The sequence below is a fragment of the Silurus meridionalis genome, chromosome 2, assembly GCF_014805685.1.
Source record: "Silurus meridionalis isolate SWU-2019-XX chromosome 2, ASM1480568v1, whole genome shotgun sequence".
Classification (NCBI taxonomy): Eukaryota; Metazoa; Chordata; class Actinopteri; order Siluriformes; family Siluridae; genus Silurus; species Silurus meridionalis.
The window spans coordinates 17,844,361-17,867,523 of record NC_060885.1 but is presented as its reverse complement, the minus strand read 5'-3'; the positions used below and the strand labels follow the sequence as shown (position 1 = coordinate 17,867,523).

At 36.5% G+C, this 23,163-nt stretch overlaps 1 protein-coding gene across 1 annotated transcript; it reads left to right on the top strand.

The window, feature by feature from the left end:
• The first annotated feature begins 800 nt into the window (after window positions 1-800).
• Window positions 801-11,575, top strand: sfrp5 (secreted frizzled-related protein 5). Its single transcript, XM_046862575.1, has 3 exons — window positions 801-1,686; window positions 6,798-6,875; window positions 10,465-11,575. The coding sequence occupies exons 1-3, from the start codon at window positions 1,155-1,157 to the stop codon at window positions 10,791-10,793; spliced, it is 939 nt and encodes a 312-aa protein (XP_046718531.1). The 5' UTR covers window positions 801-1,154; the 3' UTR covers window positions 10,794-11,575.
• Window positions 11,576-23,163: the final 11,588 nt, after the last annotated feature.

The following is a 23,163-nucleotide window of genomic DNA, read 5'->3' as shown; positions in this document are numbered from 1 at the left end:
TATAAACTGTAAGATATATTGCTTGGTCAGGTTTATCTGGATAATAAAACATCAGCTGACTTTTAACTGTTTTTTTTAACTGTTAAACTGTTAAAGTTTAATAGTTGTTAAATATGAAAGTTTCATTTAATGTACATTAGCTTGACATGAAAAGATGGAGGACAACAAACATTTCTGCAGTTCTTGTGTGAGGTCTATCAGTAAGACTGATATTATAAACTGTTAATGGTTAGTTGGGAAGGGCTACAATATAGCTGTAAGGCCCCCTGCTGCTGAGTGCTTGCAGGCTAAAGGCTGGGTCCCCCCCCATGTGTGTGTGTGTGTGTGTGTGTGTGTGTGTGTGTGTGTAGGCCGCTGATAAAAGGTGACAGAGAGAAAGCCCGACTCTATTCACATCCAAGCCTGGCATTAGCATATCTCAAATAGCATGGCCAAATGTCCCTGACCACCTGTAGCTGCACTGAATCTCAATGCCTTTCTAGAAAAGGTTCTCTTTACACACAATGTCTTAAAAAATGGAAAGCTGAGAAAAGAATGTGTGTATGTTTGTGTATGTGCATGAGTGTATATACATATGTAAAGAAGAGCAACAGGCTGAACACACTCCACACACAACATACATGCTTTTTTTTTCACTTTTCACTCTCTCACACACACACACACACACACACAGAGTTTGTGCTACAGGCCAGGCTGTGTGACTTGGGGAGGTGGGCTGTGGGGGAGTGCCAGTCTATCCAAGAGTGCCGCCCACTGTAGAGCAGTTGGCTGTTGTCACTGGAGGCGGTCTTATTCAGCACAGGAGAAGACTGTGGGAGGTGGAGTGGACTTGCAGCTTGTTAGGGGGCTGTCGGCTGGTAAAGCCAGCAACCCACTCCTTCATATTCCTTAGGTGCATCTTAGAGAGCCTAGAAAACAGCAGAGGGGAGAAAGCTGCAACTCAGCCCTCCTTGAAGAACCACCTGAATCATTGAAGTCAGGAGATTGCAAATACTGGAAGATTAACTGGTGCAACACTGAACAAGGGAAGGAACCGCAAACTATACTTTGACCATTGATTTTCTATCAATGACTTCTATTTAAGAGGGAAAAAGGGATTACTGTATTGCTGCCCTCTTTACACCAACACTGATAAACTATAGAACTCAAGAAGCATGGCTGTGCATAAGAGGCAGGTGTGTGTGGTTAGTTCAATGACGTTAGCACTGGGACTGGTCTTCTTCAGTTCAGCCACATTGGCAGAGGAGTACGACTATTATAGCTGGCAGTCCGACAACTTCCACAACGGGCGCTTTTATGCTAAGCAACCACAGTGCGTGGACATCCCGGCCGAGCTTCGTCTCTGCTACACTGTTGGCTACAAGAAGATGCGACTTCCCAACCTGCTGGACCACGAGACCATGCCTGAGGTGATGCAGCAGGCGGGCAGCTGGGTACCCCTCGTGGCCAAGCGCTGCCACGCTGACACACAGGTGTTCCTTTGCTCATTGTTTGCTCCGGTGTGTCTGGACCGGCCCATTTATCCATGCCGCTCTCTCTGTGAGGCCGTCAGGAACAGCTGTGCTCCTGTCATGGAGACCTATGGCTTTCCATGGCCAGAGATGCTCCAGTGTGAAAAGTTCCCCATTGATAATGATCTCTGCATCCCTATGCAGTTCTCTGGGAATCATGCCACTCAAACTCCAGGTATGACTCAAAAAAGTTTGATAAATCATATATTATATATATATTTTTTCCAAATAGAATAACAGACACAAATAACTAATTAAAACAATGCTAATTACTGAAAGACTATGTATGTTATACATTAAGAAATAAGCCAAACAATTATAACATTCCTGACAAGTACACTGAAGATATGACAAGCTCCTGAGTCCTATTAAACCACTTGACTGCTTGAATCTATATAAGTGACAGTCAGTAATAATTGTTGTTTAAATAACATTAGAATAAATATACAAACAAAAGCTTAATATGTAAAATGTAATACTTTGATTTAGTGATAGCTAATAAATAGTGAGAGTGTCACATATACATGTCACATACAAAAACTAACATCAAAATCAGTTACATTGAATACAACTACAACATTTGCATCACCAGCATTAAAATATTTAGCAACATTTCTATGCTTATTCATATTGTATTTAACAATGCAGAAGCAACGAGTAAATTACTGGTTAAAAAAGGTCATATCTACTTAGACAGATAAAAAAAAAAATCATTTGCAGTTCTGCTTACATATTCTTTTCTTTTCTCTTTATTAGCTGCAAGTTCTCAAAAAGTGAAAAGCAGAGAATTAATTGTACACTTAGAAAGACACAAAGTACTTTGAGTCTTCGCTATCTAAAAGTACAATCTCATTTGGAATGTGAAGGAGCAACTTATGTTGTGTCTGGCCTTTCTCACTTTCTCTCTCATTTTTTTGTTTAGCCAATTAGCCAGGGAGATAATTACCAAAACATTTATTTACAAACAATTAACCACAACTACTGTGGGTCAGTATTTAGTCTGAATTACCATACATTAGTTAGCCTCATTGAAGATATAAGGGCCATCCATTAAAAAAAGGTGAAGTAGAAAGAAAATGGAATGTGTACAGGGAGGGGAGTGACATTAAGCAATCATAGGGACTAAGGGAAGAAGCATGTTCTTTGTCAATATTCAGATCATTTGCACAACATGAAAAAACAAAGAAAATAAGGGAACAGACAAAATGAAAGACATACACAGTGCATTCTTTCCTTGCCTTGGGAGAAGCAGTGATGCAAATTCCTTCAACTTTTTTTTTTTTTTTTTTAAGAATTCCAATAATAATATTCAGAAAATAGCCTGACTTTTAAAATATACTGTGTCCACAGACTAACAGAAACACCTCCCAATCATTTTCAGGCATATTATACTAATTAATAATGTTTTAATTAATTCATTTTTTAACCCATGTAAAGGTTTAAGTGTAATAAACATGCAGAGTAATATCTGCTTATTTACATATAAATAGCTAAATGAATTAGGAACAATCAGTACTTAAATCCACTTTTTAGACTCACTTTGCTGCTGAAGAACCAAACTGAACAATAGTGATTATATACCCAAAGTTAGTGTTTATTGTTCACACAAAAAATATCTGTATGTGTTCTGGTTGACAAAAGGGGTGAACATGTAAGTCAGGAAGTAAGAAAAAAATCAATCATACTGACTTCATACTTTAAAAATACAACTGTTCTAGTGTTATAATGACCAGAAAGAAAAACATAGTAATTGCTTTAAAAAATGGAATTCTGATACTAAAATGCTTCTGGTCTGACCCCCTGCTAACCCCAGCTATAATCAACATGGTTGTGGTTGCAGAGTTAATCTCAGAATTCTCTAAGATTTTTATTATATAATTTTTAGCAATCCAATAACCACCTGTGTTCGTTAGCTTTTTTAAAAAAGATTTTTTTTTTGCAGTGAGGCCCTTTAGCTAATACATGTCATGATACAGTCAAAAGGTGCAAAAGCTAAAAGTGTAACCAGAGTGGTTACATGTTACACCTGATGACTGAGGCAGCACGCAGCTCACATTGATGTCTATTTTGATAAAGGGGCATGGTGATGAGAACAAGATAGCTTGGCGACACAAGCACACATGATATTGATGGGTCTGGCTTTTTAATGGCCTGCCGAGAGTTCCAGTACACCGTAAGCAGTGGTCTAAGCAAGGTAGAGGGGGATTTCTTCTGTGGTCTAAGGTAAAATCCTCCAGGGCCAGTTCACAGCCAAGATCTGAGTTCCTGAATAGGTATCTGGAGAGTACCATGCCTAGATGATGGATGCATGGATTCTGGTAAATGGCATTTCTACAGTAAGGGAGCAATGTGGGTGGGTGAGGGGCTTCAAACATTAATTACAATAACAGAGGAACATTTTTCATGTATGAGGCATGCTCATTCTCTCAAATCTAATGCCAAACTGACAGAGCCAAAAAAAAAAAAAAGTTATTCTTCTTTTAAATTATGGTCATGGTTTTCAAATGTTTCATGTCATTTGTGTTTTATCTTGTACCTTCTTGAGATGAATGAGCGATGCATTTAGGAATGAAAATTTTAATGAGATGTTTATACAAATGTATGACGGGATTATTTGATAGAAAAAAATAAAAAATAACAACAAGCAAATTGCACCTGAACTACTGACTTATATAAGAGTTCATATTTTGAAAATGACTACAATTAACCAGGGCTTGTTTATATATATATATATATATATATATATATATATATATATATATATATATATATATATAAAATTATTATTATTTTTTTCTTAAATTCTTAGCTTAGTCTTATGTACTAACTTTTTTATGTGATCCAATCAGCCTTATTCACTTGTAACTTGATTAGCTGAATCAATTGCGAATAGCTTGAGATGCTCTGTTAATGTGAGTCGATCACTAAATCCACACAGAAACTCAGTTTGCAGAAATCCCAGTGCTACATATAGCTCCTCAGGCACATGCTTTGGCTTTACTTCAAGAGGGCAGTCTGCCAATAAGCCACCCAGCAAACGTGAATAAATTACTTTGCAGTTCAAATAAGACAGCGCAATTTCAAGAGTGTGACTGTCAGACAGTGTTAAAGGCTGAAGACATTAAGTAAAATGCCACAGTTATCTTTATTCAGATCAAGATTGTGTGAGTGTCACCAGCTGAAGCAAAGTCTAGAGTTCTCAGGGAATGTATAGGAAATTTGGCTGGATTGTGCATACAGCGGGGTTTCCTCACCACTCGCTACAACCTAAGGCAATGAAACTTACAGACCTTTAACTTTTTTTTGAATGATCTGCCACAGTGGCTGAGCTAGTGATTGGCGTGATAAACTCTGACCCTAATTTTTCAACCTGGAAAAAGGAATCAGAAAAGGGGTGGGTAGAATCATGTAACTGCTTAACCCCAGGCACTTTTGCTTTCTTATGTTGTTTCTAAAAGTTTTGATGATTGGTCAATGAATAGAATACAGACAGAATATATAACATGATCATAAGGATTTAAATTTTATTTCTAAAAAAAAAAAAAAAACAGTTTTCCCCCTAAATTCTGTTAATAGAAAAAATCAAATCTGCTACATTTCTGCTTTGAACGCTGATTCTAGGTACGCACAAATAGATATTTTATCGCTGCGCCAGTGGATGTGCTAGCAAGTCGCCAGGAAACATTTCTACTGCTGGTCACCACAGTAACTTTTACTGTGTGATGCAACTACTATTCCCCTTTTGACACCAAATAAAAAGACGGTTCATATGCTTTCTAGTGTTTCACCCGCATAAGAAGAAACACTTCTTTCAACTTTGTCATGTCACTGGACAAACCCACATCAAGTCTGTAATTGTTGCTGTTAATCATAATGCTGCATGCATAATGCTGAATACAAGATCTTGTTGAAAATGTATGATCTTGCTTGTTGCTGTGACTCACTGTATGAGTATGTAGGGGTATAGAAGCTTGCAGAAAACCTGATAGAAAAAAAAACTGAGAATTTTATATATTTTGCTGACAATAGAAGAAATAAAAAACGTTACACAAGCTTATTAAGTTCTTATAATCGTTTGTATTTTTTTTCCTGAGAAATGCACAAAGAATTAAATTTACGGTAAAGGCGTGATTTATTACAATATTTAATAAAGTAATAGTATTCTTAAAACTACATTTGATATAATTATACCATTATAGTCTATCATACTACAATGATTTAAGAGTCCATTGAAGTGTGTTTTTATTTTGTGCTTGTGTGTGTCAGTCCTTGTTAAAATCAGGATTGTTCTAAAAGTCTGCATGTAGTTTGCTCGTCGGCTATTGAGTATTCTTTTTCATTAGCTAAACTGGCAGGCCCATAGAGAGCATTACTGTAACACGTTCACATTCATCGAATCATTTATAACCACATAGAACTTCATTTGTGGAACAAAACTGCTTGAGTTTGTGGAAGAAGTCTGAAGTGACTCATTGCAGAGGAAATCAAACATCCAGTTGCCTGGAGAATTCCCTCTCATTATTATTCTGAAAGCTATGGATTAAGCACTATTAGCCCTGGCCTTTAGCTCCCTTTTTTTTTTTTGAGAGCAGCAGCGGCGCACTTTACATGCCTTCCTGTCTCTCTTAAAAAAAAACGAGACTCCATTAGAATGCACATACACACATAAGGATTTCTGTGAAAGTACAACAGCCTTTATGTCTGTAAAAGTCATGGCTCAGATGATATATTATACATTCGACCTATGGTAAAAAAGGGATTTGATATAATCTTTTCTGATTTGAACTGCGATTGAGCAAATACTGTTTCCATTCTTGCATTTGTCAGATTTGTTCATGTTAGAAGAGAAGAGAAACATGAGTTCAGTTGTCACTCAGTAGCTGCCTGGAAAAAAATCAGAAAAGAGCACTTTTCTGTGGTAGTTTTTTTTTTTTTGCCATGCTGGTACACTATAAATATACACATATCTAAATTCAAACATTTTCATCACCTTAATTGCAATGCAAACATTGCACCAGACTCCTGTTCTGTGTATCCTCCCCACAGAAAATAGCATGTGACAAGACGAAATTTACAAACTGTTTACAAAGTGGTCAGTGCTTCTGTGAACCGGACTGTAGTCCCACATCCCCCTGTAGCTTAAGTGTACAAGACAAAATATTGTGTATGTCAAGCATGAGGGATATGAACCAAATGTGTTAATCAAACCATAAACTGCCATATCATTTTTTTAAATGGTAAATTAATCTGTCAAAACTGTTTTATTTTCTCCTTTTCTCCTGGCAGCTTCAAAAGCATGTCCACCCTGTGACAATGAGCTGAAAGCCGACACAATAATGGAGCACTTCTGTGCCAGTGACTTCGGTAAGTAGGAATCTAACATATAACACATGCACACTGACACTCATACTCCTATTCTCACACCAGTAAACCAAAAAATGAATGAATAGCTATTTTAGATTTAGGCAAAAGCTTTAATAAAAAAAATAATTTTCCTCATGAAAAGCAGCTAAAATCCCTACAGTGTCTCACACACACACACACACACACACACACACACACACACACACACACACACACATAGAGATAACATATTGATCAATCTCATACTACTGAAAAAAAAGCACTATTCAGAAAAAGAGTTGTCTACCTGTTGAACTAATTTTCCCCAAAATGAGAAACATACACTATGTGATTCCTCAGCATTCATAGGCCTCGTGCTTTTATTTTTGTGGGAAAAAAATCAGAAATGTATTACGGTTGATGTGACTGGATGTAAAAGAAGCAAACAATATAATAAGATTAAATGAGTGAAGCTATGCATATAATTATATACACTATATTAATATATATTTTTAAACTATGTAACACTGTGTTCTCCTGTACATAGTGTAAGGAGCAAAATCTCTCCTCTGTACTGGTTGAAGGTCTTGAAAGTTTGTCTAAACCTCCAAAATGTCTGGTACTGACCTATTAGCTGTGGATCTACAAAAAAACTGTATTTCTCTGTTTGGAGTTGGCTGGAGAAAGGTTCAGAAAAGTCTTTATACAGTGAAGGCCATGAAGTGGCTTCATTCTGTCAGTTGTCTTTGGCTGTGCGGTTTGTTTTATTTGGATGTAGCCGCCTACTTTTGTATATAATCACGTTTAAGTATGACAAATTGCTTGCACCAGTGTGTTGAGTAGGAGGATTGACTGTTCTTGCAGACATTTGGACAGACAGCAGTCATATCAAATACATATTTCTAAATATTCACAAGAAAATGTTCAGGTTAATCTCTTACTTCAAAAAAGGCCTAATTAATAGTGCTATGCTCACATTTCTCTGTTCCATATTGCCATTTAACATTGCATTCACTGATATTTTGATAGATTTCTTTGGTGGTCTGCAAATAAATGTGGTACAGTATTATGTTTCATAACTGTATGGTCTATTTCATTCACTTGGATATTATAAAAAAAAAGTTCTTTTTTTTGTAGTGTTGCTCTGAGTTACCACAAATTCACTAAATTAACTAAACTAAGTGAGCCAGCACAATTATTCTTAAGAAGGATATTACTGAAAGGAAATCACTTGTTCGACTGTCTTTATTGGCTAACGAACAACATTCTGACTGTCTTGTTTCATTTTGTAAGTTTGAGCCTAATTATAGGACTTAAACAGACCTCTTTTAATACAATTTTCTTACTATTCAGAGTGAGACACAGACTTCTAATGGGAAAGAAATATTAATGAATGAGACCAGTGAAAGTGATGTTCAGTGTACTGTAAATCTAATGGAGAGAACACTTCCAGGGTTTACAACATTTAAAGACAACCTAAGACATTCGTGCAGGTAAAAAACTAAAATTAGCTTTAAAGCGTGTTTCTGGTCAAGTAAGCTGTTGTGTATTTGTAGTGCTGTCCATCTCAACAACAAACAGGTGAAAAAAAATAATTTTCTGTCTTAAATTTACTCATAATAACTGAAACGCACGTAGCCAAGTTACAGTATGAGTTTACCTACAATGGAATCACTGAGAGCCTCTGTTGCACTAGCTTTCTTTATACTCTGAATATGTTAAAATAAAAGTGTGTAAAAATACTAATTACAATTATTGTGCTAAATTTGAGTTTACATGTACTTATTTTACTGATAACAAAAATACAAATAAAACATTATTCAAATTTATAAAAATTTTAACCCAGAACAGATAATTGTAAAGTAACATAACAATCAAATTTCCCAAAATGACTCAAGTATAAATATTCACAGGTCTGCATTACTTATTTGCTATCTAGTAATTCATAAACAAAAATTAGGGGTGGGGTAAAAGTGAGTTTATTTTTACTGTAGATACAATACTACTGTTGTCAGTTTGTAATGCATTATTAGCAATAGGCTCGGAAGTTTCCTGAATTATTCTTCAAAATTATGTATATATATTTTTTATGACCTTTTTTTTCCTAGTTTTTAGGTAAGCAAATTATAAAAAAAATGTCATGTAACAATTAAATATTTTTGGTGACAAATAAACTCTACTGATAAAAAACAATCAAGATTTTGGACATTGGCACATTTGCTATATTTACAAAAAAAAAAAAAACCTTTTAAGGATCTGTTTCTGCTCAGAGTGGATACTTTTCCCTACCTGCATTCATCAAGCCACTCCATCAAACCAACCAGCCACAATTTAAACCAGCTCTTGTTTAAAACATAAGTTCAGCTTGTCATCACAATGTTACCCAGACATGCTCATACTCACCGAGCATTACAGCTGATGGGCAAAAATTATAATCATAGCTTATGTATAGTTAATCTCTTGATTTCACACTTCTTCAAAATGCAGCATAACTATATGATATAAGATAGCAGATAGCATTGTTTTATTAATGTTTCACATGATTCGTGGTTATTGTGTATTTAATACTGAGCTCAAGTTACTCTCTATGTGGAGTTCCATGTATGTTCTTTTAATGTCTGCATTGACTTCCTCGGAGATCGCTGGTTTCCTCCCATCTCCAAAAAAAGGGAAATTCTGGGAAAAAATTCCTGTAGATTTATGTTGAATTGCCCCTAGGTGTGAATGTGTCTACATGGTGGTCTGCAAAGGACTGGCATCCCATCAGAGATGTAAACTAATGTATATGTATATGAGTACTAATAGGATCCAGACACTTTTACACAGACAAAGATAAAGTGGTTAGTGAAGATAAAAATAAGATAAGACCTGTTCGTTCTTTTGAACAGGATTATTATCTGAATGATTTCCCAGAACTCATCTTTTTGAATTTGTCTACCAAAGCGTAATGCATTTATTATTATTATTATTATTATTATTATTATTATTATTATTATTATATTTTGAACATTATTTAATTTATTATTTAATGATTTTAATTTATTGTTCAAGGCCTTCCTCCTTATGTAAAAAAAAAATGCATTAAGCCTACAATCAATCTTATGGTACATAAATCATCATGATTTTCATGGACAAGACTTTTTCTTTACTGCTTATGTAAGGTTTGTAGCTTAGGCTCCATAGAAGCGCAGTGAATGAGGTGGGAAAGTGCTTTGGCCACTGTAGGAGTGTTTCACATCTGTCTTTGAAACTTTCCATTCAGTTCTCTGTACTGTCCCGGGTGACTGCAATTAATGCCATGCATGGCTAAATGATGCTCCTCTGGGGAGGTGTAAACTATTCTGCTGAATAGGATAGCCCAGGATGTTCCTGTGTGCTTGTTGTGAAATGTCTTGCTGCTTGAGAAAGTACAAAAGAATGAAACCAGTATGATGGTGGGAGCCCTAAAAGGAATGAAGGGGTTTCCCCTACTTCCCACCCTCAAGCGTGTAAATTGAGAATGACAGCACGTACACTCGCACACTTTTCTACTGACATGTTGACATTGTTCTTTTCCACTGAATGAAAGTAGTTTGTTTTAATACATTTAATTGTTTTATGTCTCCTCTAGCACTCAAAATGAAGATCAAAGAAGTGAAGAAGGAGAAAGGTGACCGCAAACTTATCGCTGCTCAGAAGAAGAAGAAGGTTCTCAAGATGGGGATCTTGCGCAAAAAAGACATGAAGAAGCTGACGCTGTACATCAAGAATGGTGCAAACTGCCCGTGTTCCCAGCTCGACAACCTTGGGAGTAGCTTCCTCATCATGGGCCGTAAAGTGGACCAGCAGCTACTGCTTATGTCTATTCACAAGTGGGAGAAAAAGAGCAAGGAACTCAAGTATGCCCTCAAATACATGAAGTCTCAGCAGTGTCCAGCATACCACAGTGTCTTCCAGTGACTGACTGTATAACTCAACTCTGCTCTCTCAAAGCTTTCCAAATCCCCTGCGCAATTACCGCATACATTTTATTCAGCAGTTGCCTTTGGGATGCATTCATTGCTAACGGATTGATACTTCAGCAGTCTTCATTTTTATATATATATATAAATGTATTCATTTACTTTAGGTAGAGCAGAGGATAAAATATCATTCCAAAGAACAATTTAAATAAACTGACATTTTTTTATATGGTTACCGATCCCACATCAGAAGCGATAAGAAAGCTGTAGAAGCCAATTTGATCTGATCATGTTAATGCCAGAGTAAGTAAAAGAACAATCTATAAGTAAACATTAGCTTAAAAAGACAAATAGCTTTTCTGTTAAACTATTATTTTGTAGATATGGATTAAAAATATAATGGTGCACCATAAATCATGTAGATAAGATTATGGTTATGAAAATGCTTAAAAATATAGGGCCAGATCAAACATGGTTCATATCGAGAATGAAGACTTGATTGCAGTTATTTGTGATTGTTGGTCAGTGGGATTATAAGTGGCACCTGCATCACTTCCCATTTCTGAGAGAGTGTCTCATACCAGCCAGTTGAATGGCAGACTCTGGACTGAATCTCTGTTGAGATCTCTGATGCCTTTTTTATACTTAGTTCTTTTAAATATTCATTTTTACTGAAAATATTATGACTTACATTTCTAAGGAATAAAAAGAAGGAAACTTCTGGCAGGCATATTGTTCAAATTCATTCACTGTTGCTAAAATAAAAGATAAAAATACTTATTCTAGAAGTGTCATTAATGGCATTAATGGATTACATTTTTAAAACATTTGCTGTATTGCTCTTGATTTGACCATCATCAAAACATCCAAAAGTTATAATAAATCTGACACTATGTAAAATAGCTATCACATTCACTATTGCAAAAGGTTTGTTGACACATGACCACTCCACCTATTTGTTTGCCTTCCCCAAACAGAACACTTTCAGGATAAACAGGAATGCTAAGTTTCCACCATGCCTCCTCACCCTGATGTAAGTGCCCAATCTCACTATTGCGCTTGTGAATAAATGGGCAAATCCTGGAGCAACACTCTAAAATTTAGTGGTGAATCTTTCAAGGAAGGTGAGAGTTTTTATAATGCCACAATTGGAATAGGATGATCAAAAAGCACATATGGGTGTCATGATCAGGTGCTCGCATACATTTCGCCATACAGTTTGATATACATTAAAATATGTAAATACATTTAGAGAATAAATTGAAAGAAGAGGCCTGTCAGGAGTTCCATTTGTGGAACCAGAACCTTCAGAATTGGAGGCTATATTCATTTTGTGGTCTTTAGTTTTTTCCAGCTTAGCAGGCATTGTGCTGATTATTCTCCATCAGCACTGTCTATATGTCTGTCCAGTGAACACTAGAATCCTGCCCTCTTGAACAGTCTAAAACACTCATACATAAAGTCTGATGCTTATATTTAACTGATGTTCGAAATATATCGAGGCTAAAGGCTGACAGAGGGCATGGGAATTGTACTTTATAAGTAATTGATTAACCTAGTGGAGCCATTGGGTTGTGGCACAAAACACTGTAAATACACCAGTGTTATGCGAACTAAAGACACTCAAATAAATCTTAAAGCAAGAAGGAACCTACGATTACCATACACCTCATATATCTGGTGCTCTGGGAAAACCCATTGGATGTTGCTGTGGCTGTTTTGGAAAAAGACCAAAAATAATAAAAAATTCAACAGTTGTTCTCTTGGATTTAAGAACCTATAAATATATATATATATATATATATATATATATATATATATATATATATATATATATATATATATATATATACAGTAGGATTATCGCTAACCTGACATTGACTGCCTGCTTGCAGAGATCCAGTCAGCCAAGGAGCCAGTGTACCAAATGCAGTCAGTCTGGCTTGTTAGTGATTTTCCCACGGTTATAAGTGGTTGGATAGTGAAATTGACATAAACCTAATCAAATCAGTTTGACATCAGATGTTGTGCACTTGTGCTTTTACTCCATCATTAAAGCAGTAAAGTGTGCAGACAACTGGAAATGAATCTTAAAATATACAGTTTTTACCATTTCACTTTTGAAAGGAATCAAGCTCCTGCCACACTAATATAGTAGAGCAAATAAGAGATGAAACTGATGAGAAATTGCACAGACAAAAAGCTCAAAAGTGGTGGTGGTGGGGAGAGAAGAGGGTTGGATGGTGAGCATGAGATAGTAGCATAAAAAAATACAATTATAAAGAAAGAGTCACTGAAAAAAAAAGAGCCTAGTCATAGGAGCTCATCAAACAGGCAGTGTGTCTATGGGACTGGCCCCCAACTCTCATCTCTGTCATCACCTGCTCAAAGGTCACTTGCCATAATTAATAAAACCCCGACGACTGCAGAGGGGCCGAACAGGGCATTGCATTGTGCCAGATGACCGATAATATAAACATGCCGCCACACCAGCAATCAAAAGGTAATTTAGATCCTCCGTCAGCTTCTGTGTCAGACTGATTTCTATGAAGGGTTATTATCACTGGGAATGCAGTGTGCCGCCAAGAGCTCTCTTTGACTTTAATTCTCTCTTTCTTTCTCTTTCTCACTGCAATAATCACTTTGGTCTAATGCCTGGGATAAAGAATGGGTCCTTTGTCTGCTTCAGTTGCTGGTGCAGTGATAGTGGACACCTTTTCACAGGTTACTTAATTGATAGTCATGCACATTAAGAAGGCCTGCAGTCTATTTTGATTCTGCCATCAAAATGATCTCTTATTTCTCTTTTACAAATTTCACATTCCTGAAAGTAGAAATAATCCAGCACTTACTGTCAGAGGTTTACATATCCAATGGGTGTAAGATTTCTCCATGGGATATATTAAAGTGACCAAAAATCACTCATTCTGGTTAATGGCTGACTTGCTGATGATAGCTTTTGGGCTGTGGTTCCAGTGGAAGCTCCTTTCTAAACTCTAAGAACATTTCCAGATGTCAAGGTGGGCCACTGGGTCAGCTGAGACACATGGTGCTGATACCACAAAAGCATTTAAGTAAACAACTCTAATGGGCATTGCAGGAATGGCACATGAGATCAGAGAGAATAATTTTATTATAATTATTAACATGTCCAAGCCGCTTTTGTCGTCATTCTACACATGAGAGGCTCAAATGCAAGGATTATTCCCTTAGTGTATATTGCTGGGTGCAGAGACGGGTCATGTTGAGCTATTGGCTGAGTGGCAGTAGTCCTACTCATCAGTAATCTGGAAATATTTTAAGGGTAATTGTACACACTCAACACGTTGAAACATTGTAATTAAAATCAGTTTCAAATCAGTACACGGTTTAATTCCTAAGCCCCAACACCCTATACCAGAAAAGCAGTATTTCACAGTTCTCCAGGGAAGATCCAGATTTTTGCCTCATTAGGCCAGGTTTATACTTGTACCTGCATGTATTATCCATTTTCACAAGTACATCTGCCATATAGGTTACTTTGTATGTATATACAATTATGGACTGTAACTTGTCAGCTGGTACTGTATATACAATCTGTCAGATGCATTTCCCCTTTTCTCAAAGAAACTGGACCACCACCAATGAAACACTATTGGAATCTGTACTATTGTCAGCACAGCAGAGAAACTGACATGAAAGTGGCATGCTAATGTGTGCCGTTGATATACTGTAAATATATCAGGTGCAGCTGCATTTTTGAGAATTTTAAACACCCAGTGTGTTGATAAAACTGTCCAGCAACTATCCAGATACCAATGACCATGTGGTTGGATAATAACCACTAATGCAGTAGGGTTGAAACGCAGAACACAAAATATGCTTGGAAAAATATGTGCATCATTAAGATAAATGTGTAATAAAACTTACATAGTGTGTGTGTGTTAGATAAACTATGTGCACCACACGAAGCCCTATCTGTGCATGTTTAAGTTATGCTTTTACTATTATGGCATAATATCTGCTGTAGTCTAAATGGTCCAGATAATTTGGTCAAAAGTTTATCTTTTGAGGCACTTTGCGATTCAAATTGCAGGCTAATTGGGTGGCTAATAACTTGGACATGGCAAAGAACTTTAGTTATTCATTGTGTAACTTATGAAGTATACACATATGGCAGGGGCACCTGACAGAATGGCCAATGGATACAAGTAGAAAAAGGTTGAACGGAATATTTAGATAGCACATTGTCTTTTGTATAAGTTGTTCTGGTCAGTTATGTTTCAGCATCTTGTGAATATTGCTGTCTACATATATACATATTCAATTTACAGAAAGGTAAAATACACACACACACACAAACACACACACACACATACAGTGGCTTTATACAGTGGCTCTTTTATGCCATACATCCGGACATAGGACAAAGGGCTCCCTAAAAGGAGCATGACTGATTCAACATATTTGAACCCTTTAAAAAAACCAATGAAAGCTTTTGAACCTTCACTGCTCTCCACCATAATCATCAAAAATTCAATTAATGTAATATATTTTGAAAGAATGGTTTCCTTTTCTCCAGTATAGTTCCAGAAACTTGCAGAATCAATGCCAAACTTTTTTGGTGGCACGTGCTGGCCCAATTTGTCACCTGATTGTAGATATTTACAGATTAGATTTACACATTTTATATCCTGCTTATATTTACATGTGGTAAGTGTAATTTAAGAGTACATTTTATAGGTGCAGTAACAAACCACATCAGATGTTGTTGGTTACATTTAGCAGCTCATAAAGAAAATTATGTTGTGGCTCATTAGTGGCTAAAGAGTGGTGGGGATGCCAGTAAAAAGCACACTGGCATCTACTGTTTAAAACAGACCTACATGAGTCTTCCGTTAATGCCAGCACATTCATATGGCCTAGGCGGTGTATATAGTTCTGTTCTATAAAATAAATGGAAAGTTCCTCCTAGCAGCTGTGTATAGTTTGAAACAAGCTCTTGTGACACTGCTGCCCAGCACTTCTCACATATGAAGAAGAACTAATTATGTTGTGTGTTTGTGTGCGAATGTTTCTCATCTCCCAACACTGACAGCACTGAAGCGACTTCATTATATACAGTGATCCCGAGGCTGGTCTCAAGCTGTGGGCTAGAGTGGTATGTTGTTTAACATAGCTTGTCTAGGCTGAACGTAAACACTGTATGCTAAAATTATCACCATGTGAGGTTGGTATGCTAAATAAATAAATAGATAAAAATGTAGCAGATTATAAAGAAAAAAGTGAACAATTAGGCTGAAGCCTTGAGTGAAAAATGCAGGAAACAGTAAGTGAATATGAAAGAGAGAGAGAGAGAGAGAGAGAGAGAGAGAGAGAGAGAGAGAGAGAGAGAGAGAGGTTTAACAGGAACCACAGAGATCCTTAGTAAACTGATCAGCTATGTCAAGAGGACTGCTAAGATAGAGTGGAAGCCAAAATCAAAATATTTGCTGGAATCATTTGCAGATGAAAAGAATTCTAATGAAATTAACCTCAGAGGAGCAAAGATGCTCATAAATTCTAGGTGTCTGCTAAAAACATTACAGTATTTCAGTCATGTTGCCTGCTGCACAAGGTAAAAACATCCTCCAAATACATTTACAGTATTGTTGGAAAAAAGACATTATAATAAATGTACTAAAATATGTACAAGTGAGCAAACAAATAAATATTTGAATGCTTAATGACTAGCAGTTCAATGACAGCTTTTCTTCACTTTTAATTTTTTTTAAGCCTCATCACTGTAGGGCAATAGAGTCAAGGTTGTCAGAAAGGTCCCAGGGAGTGACACTGCCAATTAAGCTTATGCAGGTTCACATCAGGATCACCAACTTTGACCTCTGGGCAGTGAGTCTGGGCCTGAGACCGGACAGCCAGGAGTTAACGCACAAAACCCTGCAGCTGCCCCATCACAGTATGACTACTAATTGACATAAACTTTAGACTGAATCTTGTTAGCCTCCTTTCAGACACAGAACCAGGTTAATCAATGGGGTCTGCAAAGGGAAAACTGGGGGGCGGGGGTGTTTGAGTGGAGCAACAGCCTTAGTTAGCCCATTCAATGCATCCAAAGCTTCTCTATGTACAGGCTGAGGAGTTCTTGACAAATAAAGCTATTCTGTGGCATTGTTCATTAGGAATGGCGAACCGCCATAGCTGCTCTTGCAACCTAGCTCTTACAGCCCTCCTCCACACTCAGACAGAGTTCCCATGTGGGAAAGGGGTGAACACAATGCCTCTTTAGGAAAAAAATACAGCTTTCTATAAGAACGGAAGAATTGGGGTCATTAGGGTTGTGCCACCCCCCCTGCTAACCCTTACCTCCCAGACACACACACACACACACACACACACACACACACACACACACACACACACACACACACACACACACCAACAGCAATTTCTCATTTATATGGACTTGTTTCCTGTGAAAAAGCACTGGACTGATGGCCTGTCAATCAATGTGTCAGTCAGATTTGCCAAACAAACAGGTATTTCTCTTTTGGATGGCATAAAAATATGTGCCCACTGTCTTAAGACTGAATGCAGTGTCTGAGGAAATCACAGATCTCTAGGAAATTAAACAAGAAAGGCAATAAGCATATGATTGCTTAGGCTTCCACACACAATAGGTGACTGTAGAAAAATACGATAAAGCTGACAGACTTAAAAACTTTACAATGGGATAATTTAAATAATAAATAAATGTGAAGAACGTACTCATGACTCATTAGCATTACAAGTAGTAGCCCGGATGTCATGGACAACATTGTTCTACCTTGTTTTAACAGGATCCAGGTTTTTCAGACACAGTCTACTACATGGATTTGAAAAACGGTCCCTGGATCTCCTCCAAATAGCATTAATATGCATTTATGTTCTGCATGAGCAAGAAACACATCTGCCAAGTCAAAAAGAACATCAAACATAAGGTTAGAGCACCAAATTTTATGTACAACTAAGCCTGTGGGACTAAACCTGTTACATAACCCTCCTTCACTTGTAACTGCTAAGTAAGAGAGCTCTTCTGGGTAATCCACTAATCTTCCTTTGCCTAATTTGCATTTTTATTGTGAGACAGTACACATATACTACTGCTGCATGAAGACAAAATGTATCCTAATGCTGTAAAATCCTAATGCTCCTAAAAAAGACCTTCGCTTCAAAACAATCCATATGCAAAATTAGAAATTGCAGAATTTACACATCCTCAAAAGTATTAAAGTTGTAGTTCTGACACATAATTCTCAGATAAGCATTAGGGATGCACCAGTGACTCCAGCAAGAGTGTTTCACATCTGTGTGCTACTATTCAGAGAACAGAATCTTCCATGTGTCACATTTTGTGTTTGTCTGTCATTGCCGTAGCTAGTGGCCCCTATGTTCACATTTATGAATTTGTTACAAAAAAGGAAATGTTCATGGTTAGTTGCTAAATTACATAATAAAAATTATTACAGCTACTTAAACAACATGAGAGAAGAAAGCCCTATTGACGAATGTAGCTGGAAAAATGCACAATGCACAGTAATACAAGACATTTCTATGCACAATGTGAGTTATCTTAGGGGCATCTCTCCAGAATTAAGTGTCAATGACCAAAAGCTGAATGCTTTGTGAAAAATGTCCAAAACATGCCACAGATTGGTAAGAAATATGCACTTCCTTCTTGATGATAGCAACATTGTTCTTTTATCTAAATTTCTATCTATATAAGCTGCTTTATCTTGGTCAGGATTGTGGGAAAAATGGTCACAAGGAATATAAATATATAGCCTGAAAGTGGTACCTTAAAAAAACCCACATTGGTACATTGTTGTTTTCATACACATGGGCAATGAATTGTTAGCAAAAATAAATGTACAAGAGTAGTTCATTGGGTTGTTTTTCTTCCTCGCATCCAATGTTCATGTGAACTGGATCGACTTATCCATTTTTTTACGGTGAAGTTACGGTACTAAAGTTGATAAATCGCTGATGCTGATATTCTAACCCAAGGGTCCAGAGCACAGGATGTAATATCGTATTACAGTCGGGTCATTTTGATTTTTTAACTTTTTCCAAATTGCCTTGATGTCATTAGTAGCACATTTAACATTACTTTATTTGATTTATGCCATAATAGGGTGCAAGTTCTTTAAAACAACATATATGTACTACCTGTAATGCCTGTATCTTCGGGGATACTAAGATAAGTTTAAGGTCTGCTGCGATGATGTTACCCAGAATGTTTTTGTACTGTAAATGCATCAAGATTTTTCAATTGTACATATAATGGTGCACAAGTTCATGCAGAATTACTTGCTTGATGAGAGACATCAGTGCAAAATGGACAGACTAATTTGAGCTGACAGTGATGCAGATATCAGTCTTTACAATAGTAACGAGGAGGATGAACTACAAAAGCAGGAGGCCATATTAAAATCCATGCCTGATAGCTGTGAACAGAAATCTGATATATTTATAGGCATGGAAATGGAAAGCTGAAGATGGGAAATGGCATGAATGGTGAAAGATTTTGTCATGCACATTGGCCTAAGGTTAAAGCCAGCATGTTTTTCTGTAAAGGTGAGGTTTCATTGATTACAATGTGAAGTTGTCTGAAACATGGGGGGTTTTGGGAGTTGGTGTTGGAGGAAGTGCTGGCCCATACTCTGTTTCAGCTGCCAAGCAATTCCATGCCATGGGAGGTGCAGGCTTCATGATTCATGGCTTTTCATTAAACGCTCCATCACTGCCATAATATCTCCCTCTCATTTTTTTATTTATATCATATCAACACCCAAACACATCCATCCATTCCAAAGTGTCACCCAAAGGTTATCACCTGCCAAGTCATAGTCAAGAATGATTAGTGTGCACCCACAGAAACCCTTATAGTGAAGTGGGCATAGTAAACACTATTCAGTCATGGCCTAGTAAGCTGAAGAAGCAGAATGTGGTTGTGGTGGAATAACACACAGGCCACACTCCTTGCCACAGATTTCTCTGGGGAGAAAGAGGGTAAAAAAATAAATTATATATATATACACACACACACACACACATTTTTTTAAGTTATTTATTAATTTATATTTACATATATATAATGACAATGTTTATATGAATATATAAGAATGTTACTTACACTGAACATTTAACAATGTCAATATGAGTCTGATTTATTTGATTTAAACACAGATTAAAATGATTTCTAATCAGTTGCACTTTAAGTTGCATTCTGATCTTTTTTGCCCCTCAGTTTATTAGGAACTGGAAACTTGATCCTTCCCTTTTCTCTATCTATTTGTTTTACATTATATATGTTCATACAAGAGGAAATTTAGAGATCTAAATAGATTTCCATGTGCCGTGAACCCTCTACAAGCCAATTGATCATTCACTCAAAGTAGTCAAAAGGGTTTAAGCCCTTATCTTAAATTCCAGCATGCCTCAGTGTGTAAACCGTGTGCTAGAAAGCATGTAACACAGTTTAAGTGCCACAGGAATTGGCGAGAGCAGTGGTGGGAGCCACAGCTGAAAGATCTGAAATAATGCCGCACTCAGCCATTTGCCCAACCCCCATGCTGAGTCAAAACTCCATCGGAACTGTGCAAAGACAGCAAAGATTATTCAGACTGTGTGTGGAGAGAATAAATGGTCGACAAGATTTTGTGTGTGTGTGTGTGTGTGTGTGTGTGTGTGTGTGTGTTTTAGCCACAAAATAGACAGAATTTCTAATGCTAATATCAGCTGAGCTAAAATCAGCTGTCTCGATGTAACACACAGCATTGTCTATTTAAATTATTAGGCTGTTTTGAAATGTGTTTCTGCAAATAATAAGCTGTAATACACATTATGACTGTATTAAGAAGTGGAGGAAAACCAGTGTACAGAATGTTGTTGTCAGGTTTGTTAATAGATAGATTATCGTTGTAATGTTACAACATTATAACATTGTAATAAAGATAATAAGTGTAAATTTTGCTGGCACACAAGCAGATTTGAGGTGAATTAAAGTGGCACAACAAGTAATCACTCCACTTCACTTAGTTTGGTTTTCTATTTCTTAATATCTATTTTTTTCTCTGCTATATTACTGCTTAATGACAACCATACCGTAAGATAATCATACATGACTAGATCTTTATTTCAGCATATTGTGAGTATCTTTACACCTTAGTTGTTGTCTAGGGTCATGTGTAGATATCCTCATTTACCTGATTTACTGCAAAAACCTCTGATATTATACCGAGCTGGGAAAACCTGGCAACTCAGCCAGTACATAAATTTCAGCTTAGATAAATCTTGATAATTCTAGGTGGTTTAAAATAAAATAAAAACCATGATACTGCAATGTGATATAAAAAAAAATAAAAATATATATATTTAATAGGTAAATTCATTTACTAAATTGCATTTTAGAGCATACAGTTAGATCCAAATATCCAAGGAGTCCTTGAACTGGCATGGACTGTAAAATAGGTCTGTGTAAAAATAGAGAATCTTTGTTTATCCAGTGTAATTTGTACAGGTGTACAAGAATTGTGTTTATTAACTTTACATAATGCATAGAAGCTATATAAATCATGAATGTAAGTTTGGATAGTGAATTATAGTTCATTGTTGCTGGTCAGTTCTCTGTATTCTTCATATAGTTTATAGTAAAAGAAGGATAAAAGAAAACATTGTGACCAGATGTGATTTGATTATCCAGTGGTCCCAACAGCAGCAGCAGTATATGGATGTCGGATGTGCATGTTATGGGGAGCAGACCTGACTTCAGACCTGTTATTGTGCAGCTCTGTGCCGGTCCTTGGGATGAGGTATTTGTTTAGACAGGCCGAGTGAGCTCAGGCCACAGGGAGGAAGGCTCTCGGCCACATGGAAGGTTCTGAGAGTAAAGGGCACATGTGCACTAATTACTATACAGAGTGCCTTCATTACATCGTGGGTGTGCTGGAGTACTCAACTTTCCAGTACAGACAAAGAACTGTTTTTTGCTCCACTTAAAAAGTGCATTCATTAAAATCTATGTCTCATGTACTCCAAAGCTTGAAGACAAATGACATATTGTGCTAACAGTTCAAATATATTGAATATGTACACACTTTCTGCATTTATAGACCCCTATAATGGGTATTTGCCTTTCATATTTTTTGGGGGCTTTATTCAGGTTTGTTTGGCTGATTATTTGTAAAAAATATGGCATATTTGGCATATTCATAAACTATTATGATTTATGATGAAACGAAGAAACCTATATGAAAATGTATGTATGTAAATACAAAGGAGGAGGAATGTGAGACTGTGAGTATACAATTATTGTGAATTTGAAAAACATTACTATATTAACATATTGTACATGTTATTATCAATGAACAAATAATTAGGATATTCTTTTGCATGTTTTAAACAGTTGAATATTCATCGCAGAATATAGCATGTTCAGGATACAGTATGTGCACTATATGCAGCACCTGGTGCTCATATTTTTACCATTGCACAGCCATGCTATGCAATCATAGGATTTAATGATTTACACAAAATAGCTGCATATACTATTACAGAACAAACACCATATTTAACAGTAAGCAACAGACTTTGTGGGTTGATGGCATCCATTGGCTTTCTCTGAATATAAACATGTCCAGATGTAGGCTAAAGGTTAAAAGATGACTCAGCAACACATAATGCTTTTTTTTCATTGCTCAGAGATAAACACTTTGTTCATATAGTTTCCATACTAACCAATAATTATGCAGAGTGCTACCATTTTTTAGATATGCTCTTGGAGATTCTAAAATAATTCTGCTGATTAAGCAGATGAAGACCACACAAAGAAATGCACAGTGAACAAGGCATAATATAGTTCTTATTCAATTAGATAGCACTGTGCAATGTCATCTGCAAACATTTTCAGTGACGGAAAACCAAAGTTTTGTACCCTTGATAGCATCCTCCATTGTGATATATAGTACAGGAAATCTTTCATTAAACTTCACATTCTGGTGCTCCATTGTTAACTAATCTGTACATGAAACCTTACAGTAATTTGTCCATGCAGTTGTACATTGGAAATTGTACTTCCCCAATTTCAAAAGGCTTAGGAAAGTATGCTAAATGTGTAATAAAAACGGAATGAATTGCACATCTCATAAACCCACATTCTTTTCACAATAAACATAGAAAACATATCAAATGTTTAAACTAAGGAAATTTAACATTTTAAGGAGAAAATAAGGTAATTTTGAATTTGGTGGCTACAACATTTGTGAGGGGTTGTTACAAACTTGTTTGTTGAAACTAAATCAGCTGGAGGAATATTTTCCAATTTTTCTAATTACATGACTTGGTACAAAAAT

What these genes read in the sequence shown, in the direction of transcription:
- sfrp5 (XM_046862575.1), top strand. Translation starts at nt 1,155, where the DNA reads ATGGCTGTGCATAAGAGGCAGGTGTGTGTGGTTAGTTCAATGACGTTA. An exon ending in TCATGCCACTCAAACTCCAG is followed by an intron (nt 1,687 to 6,797) that starts GTATGACTCAAA and finishes TTCTCCTGGCAG; the next exon opens with CTTCAAAAGCATGTCCACCC. An exon ending in CTTCTGTGCCAGTGACTTCG is followed by an intron (nt 6,876 to 10,464) that starts GTAAGTAGGAAT and finishes TGTCTCCTCTAG; the next exon opens with CACTCAAAATGAAGATCAAA.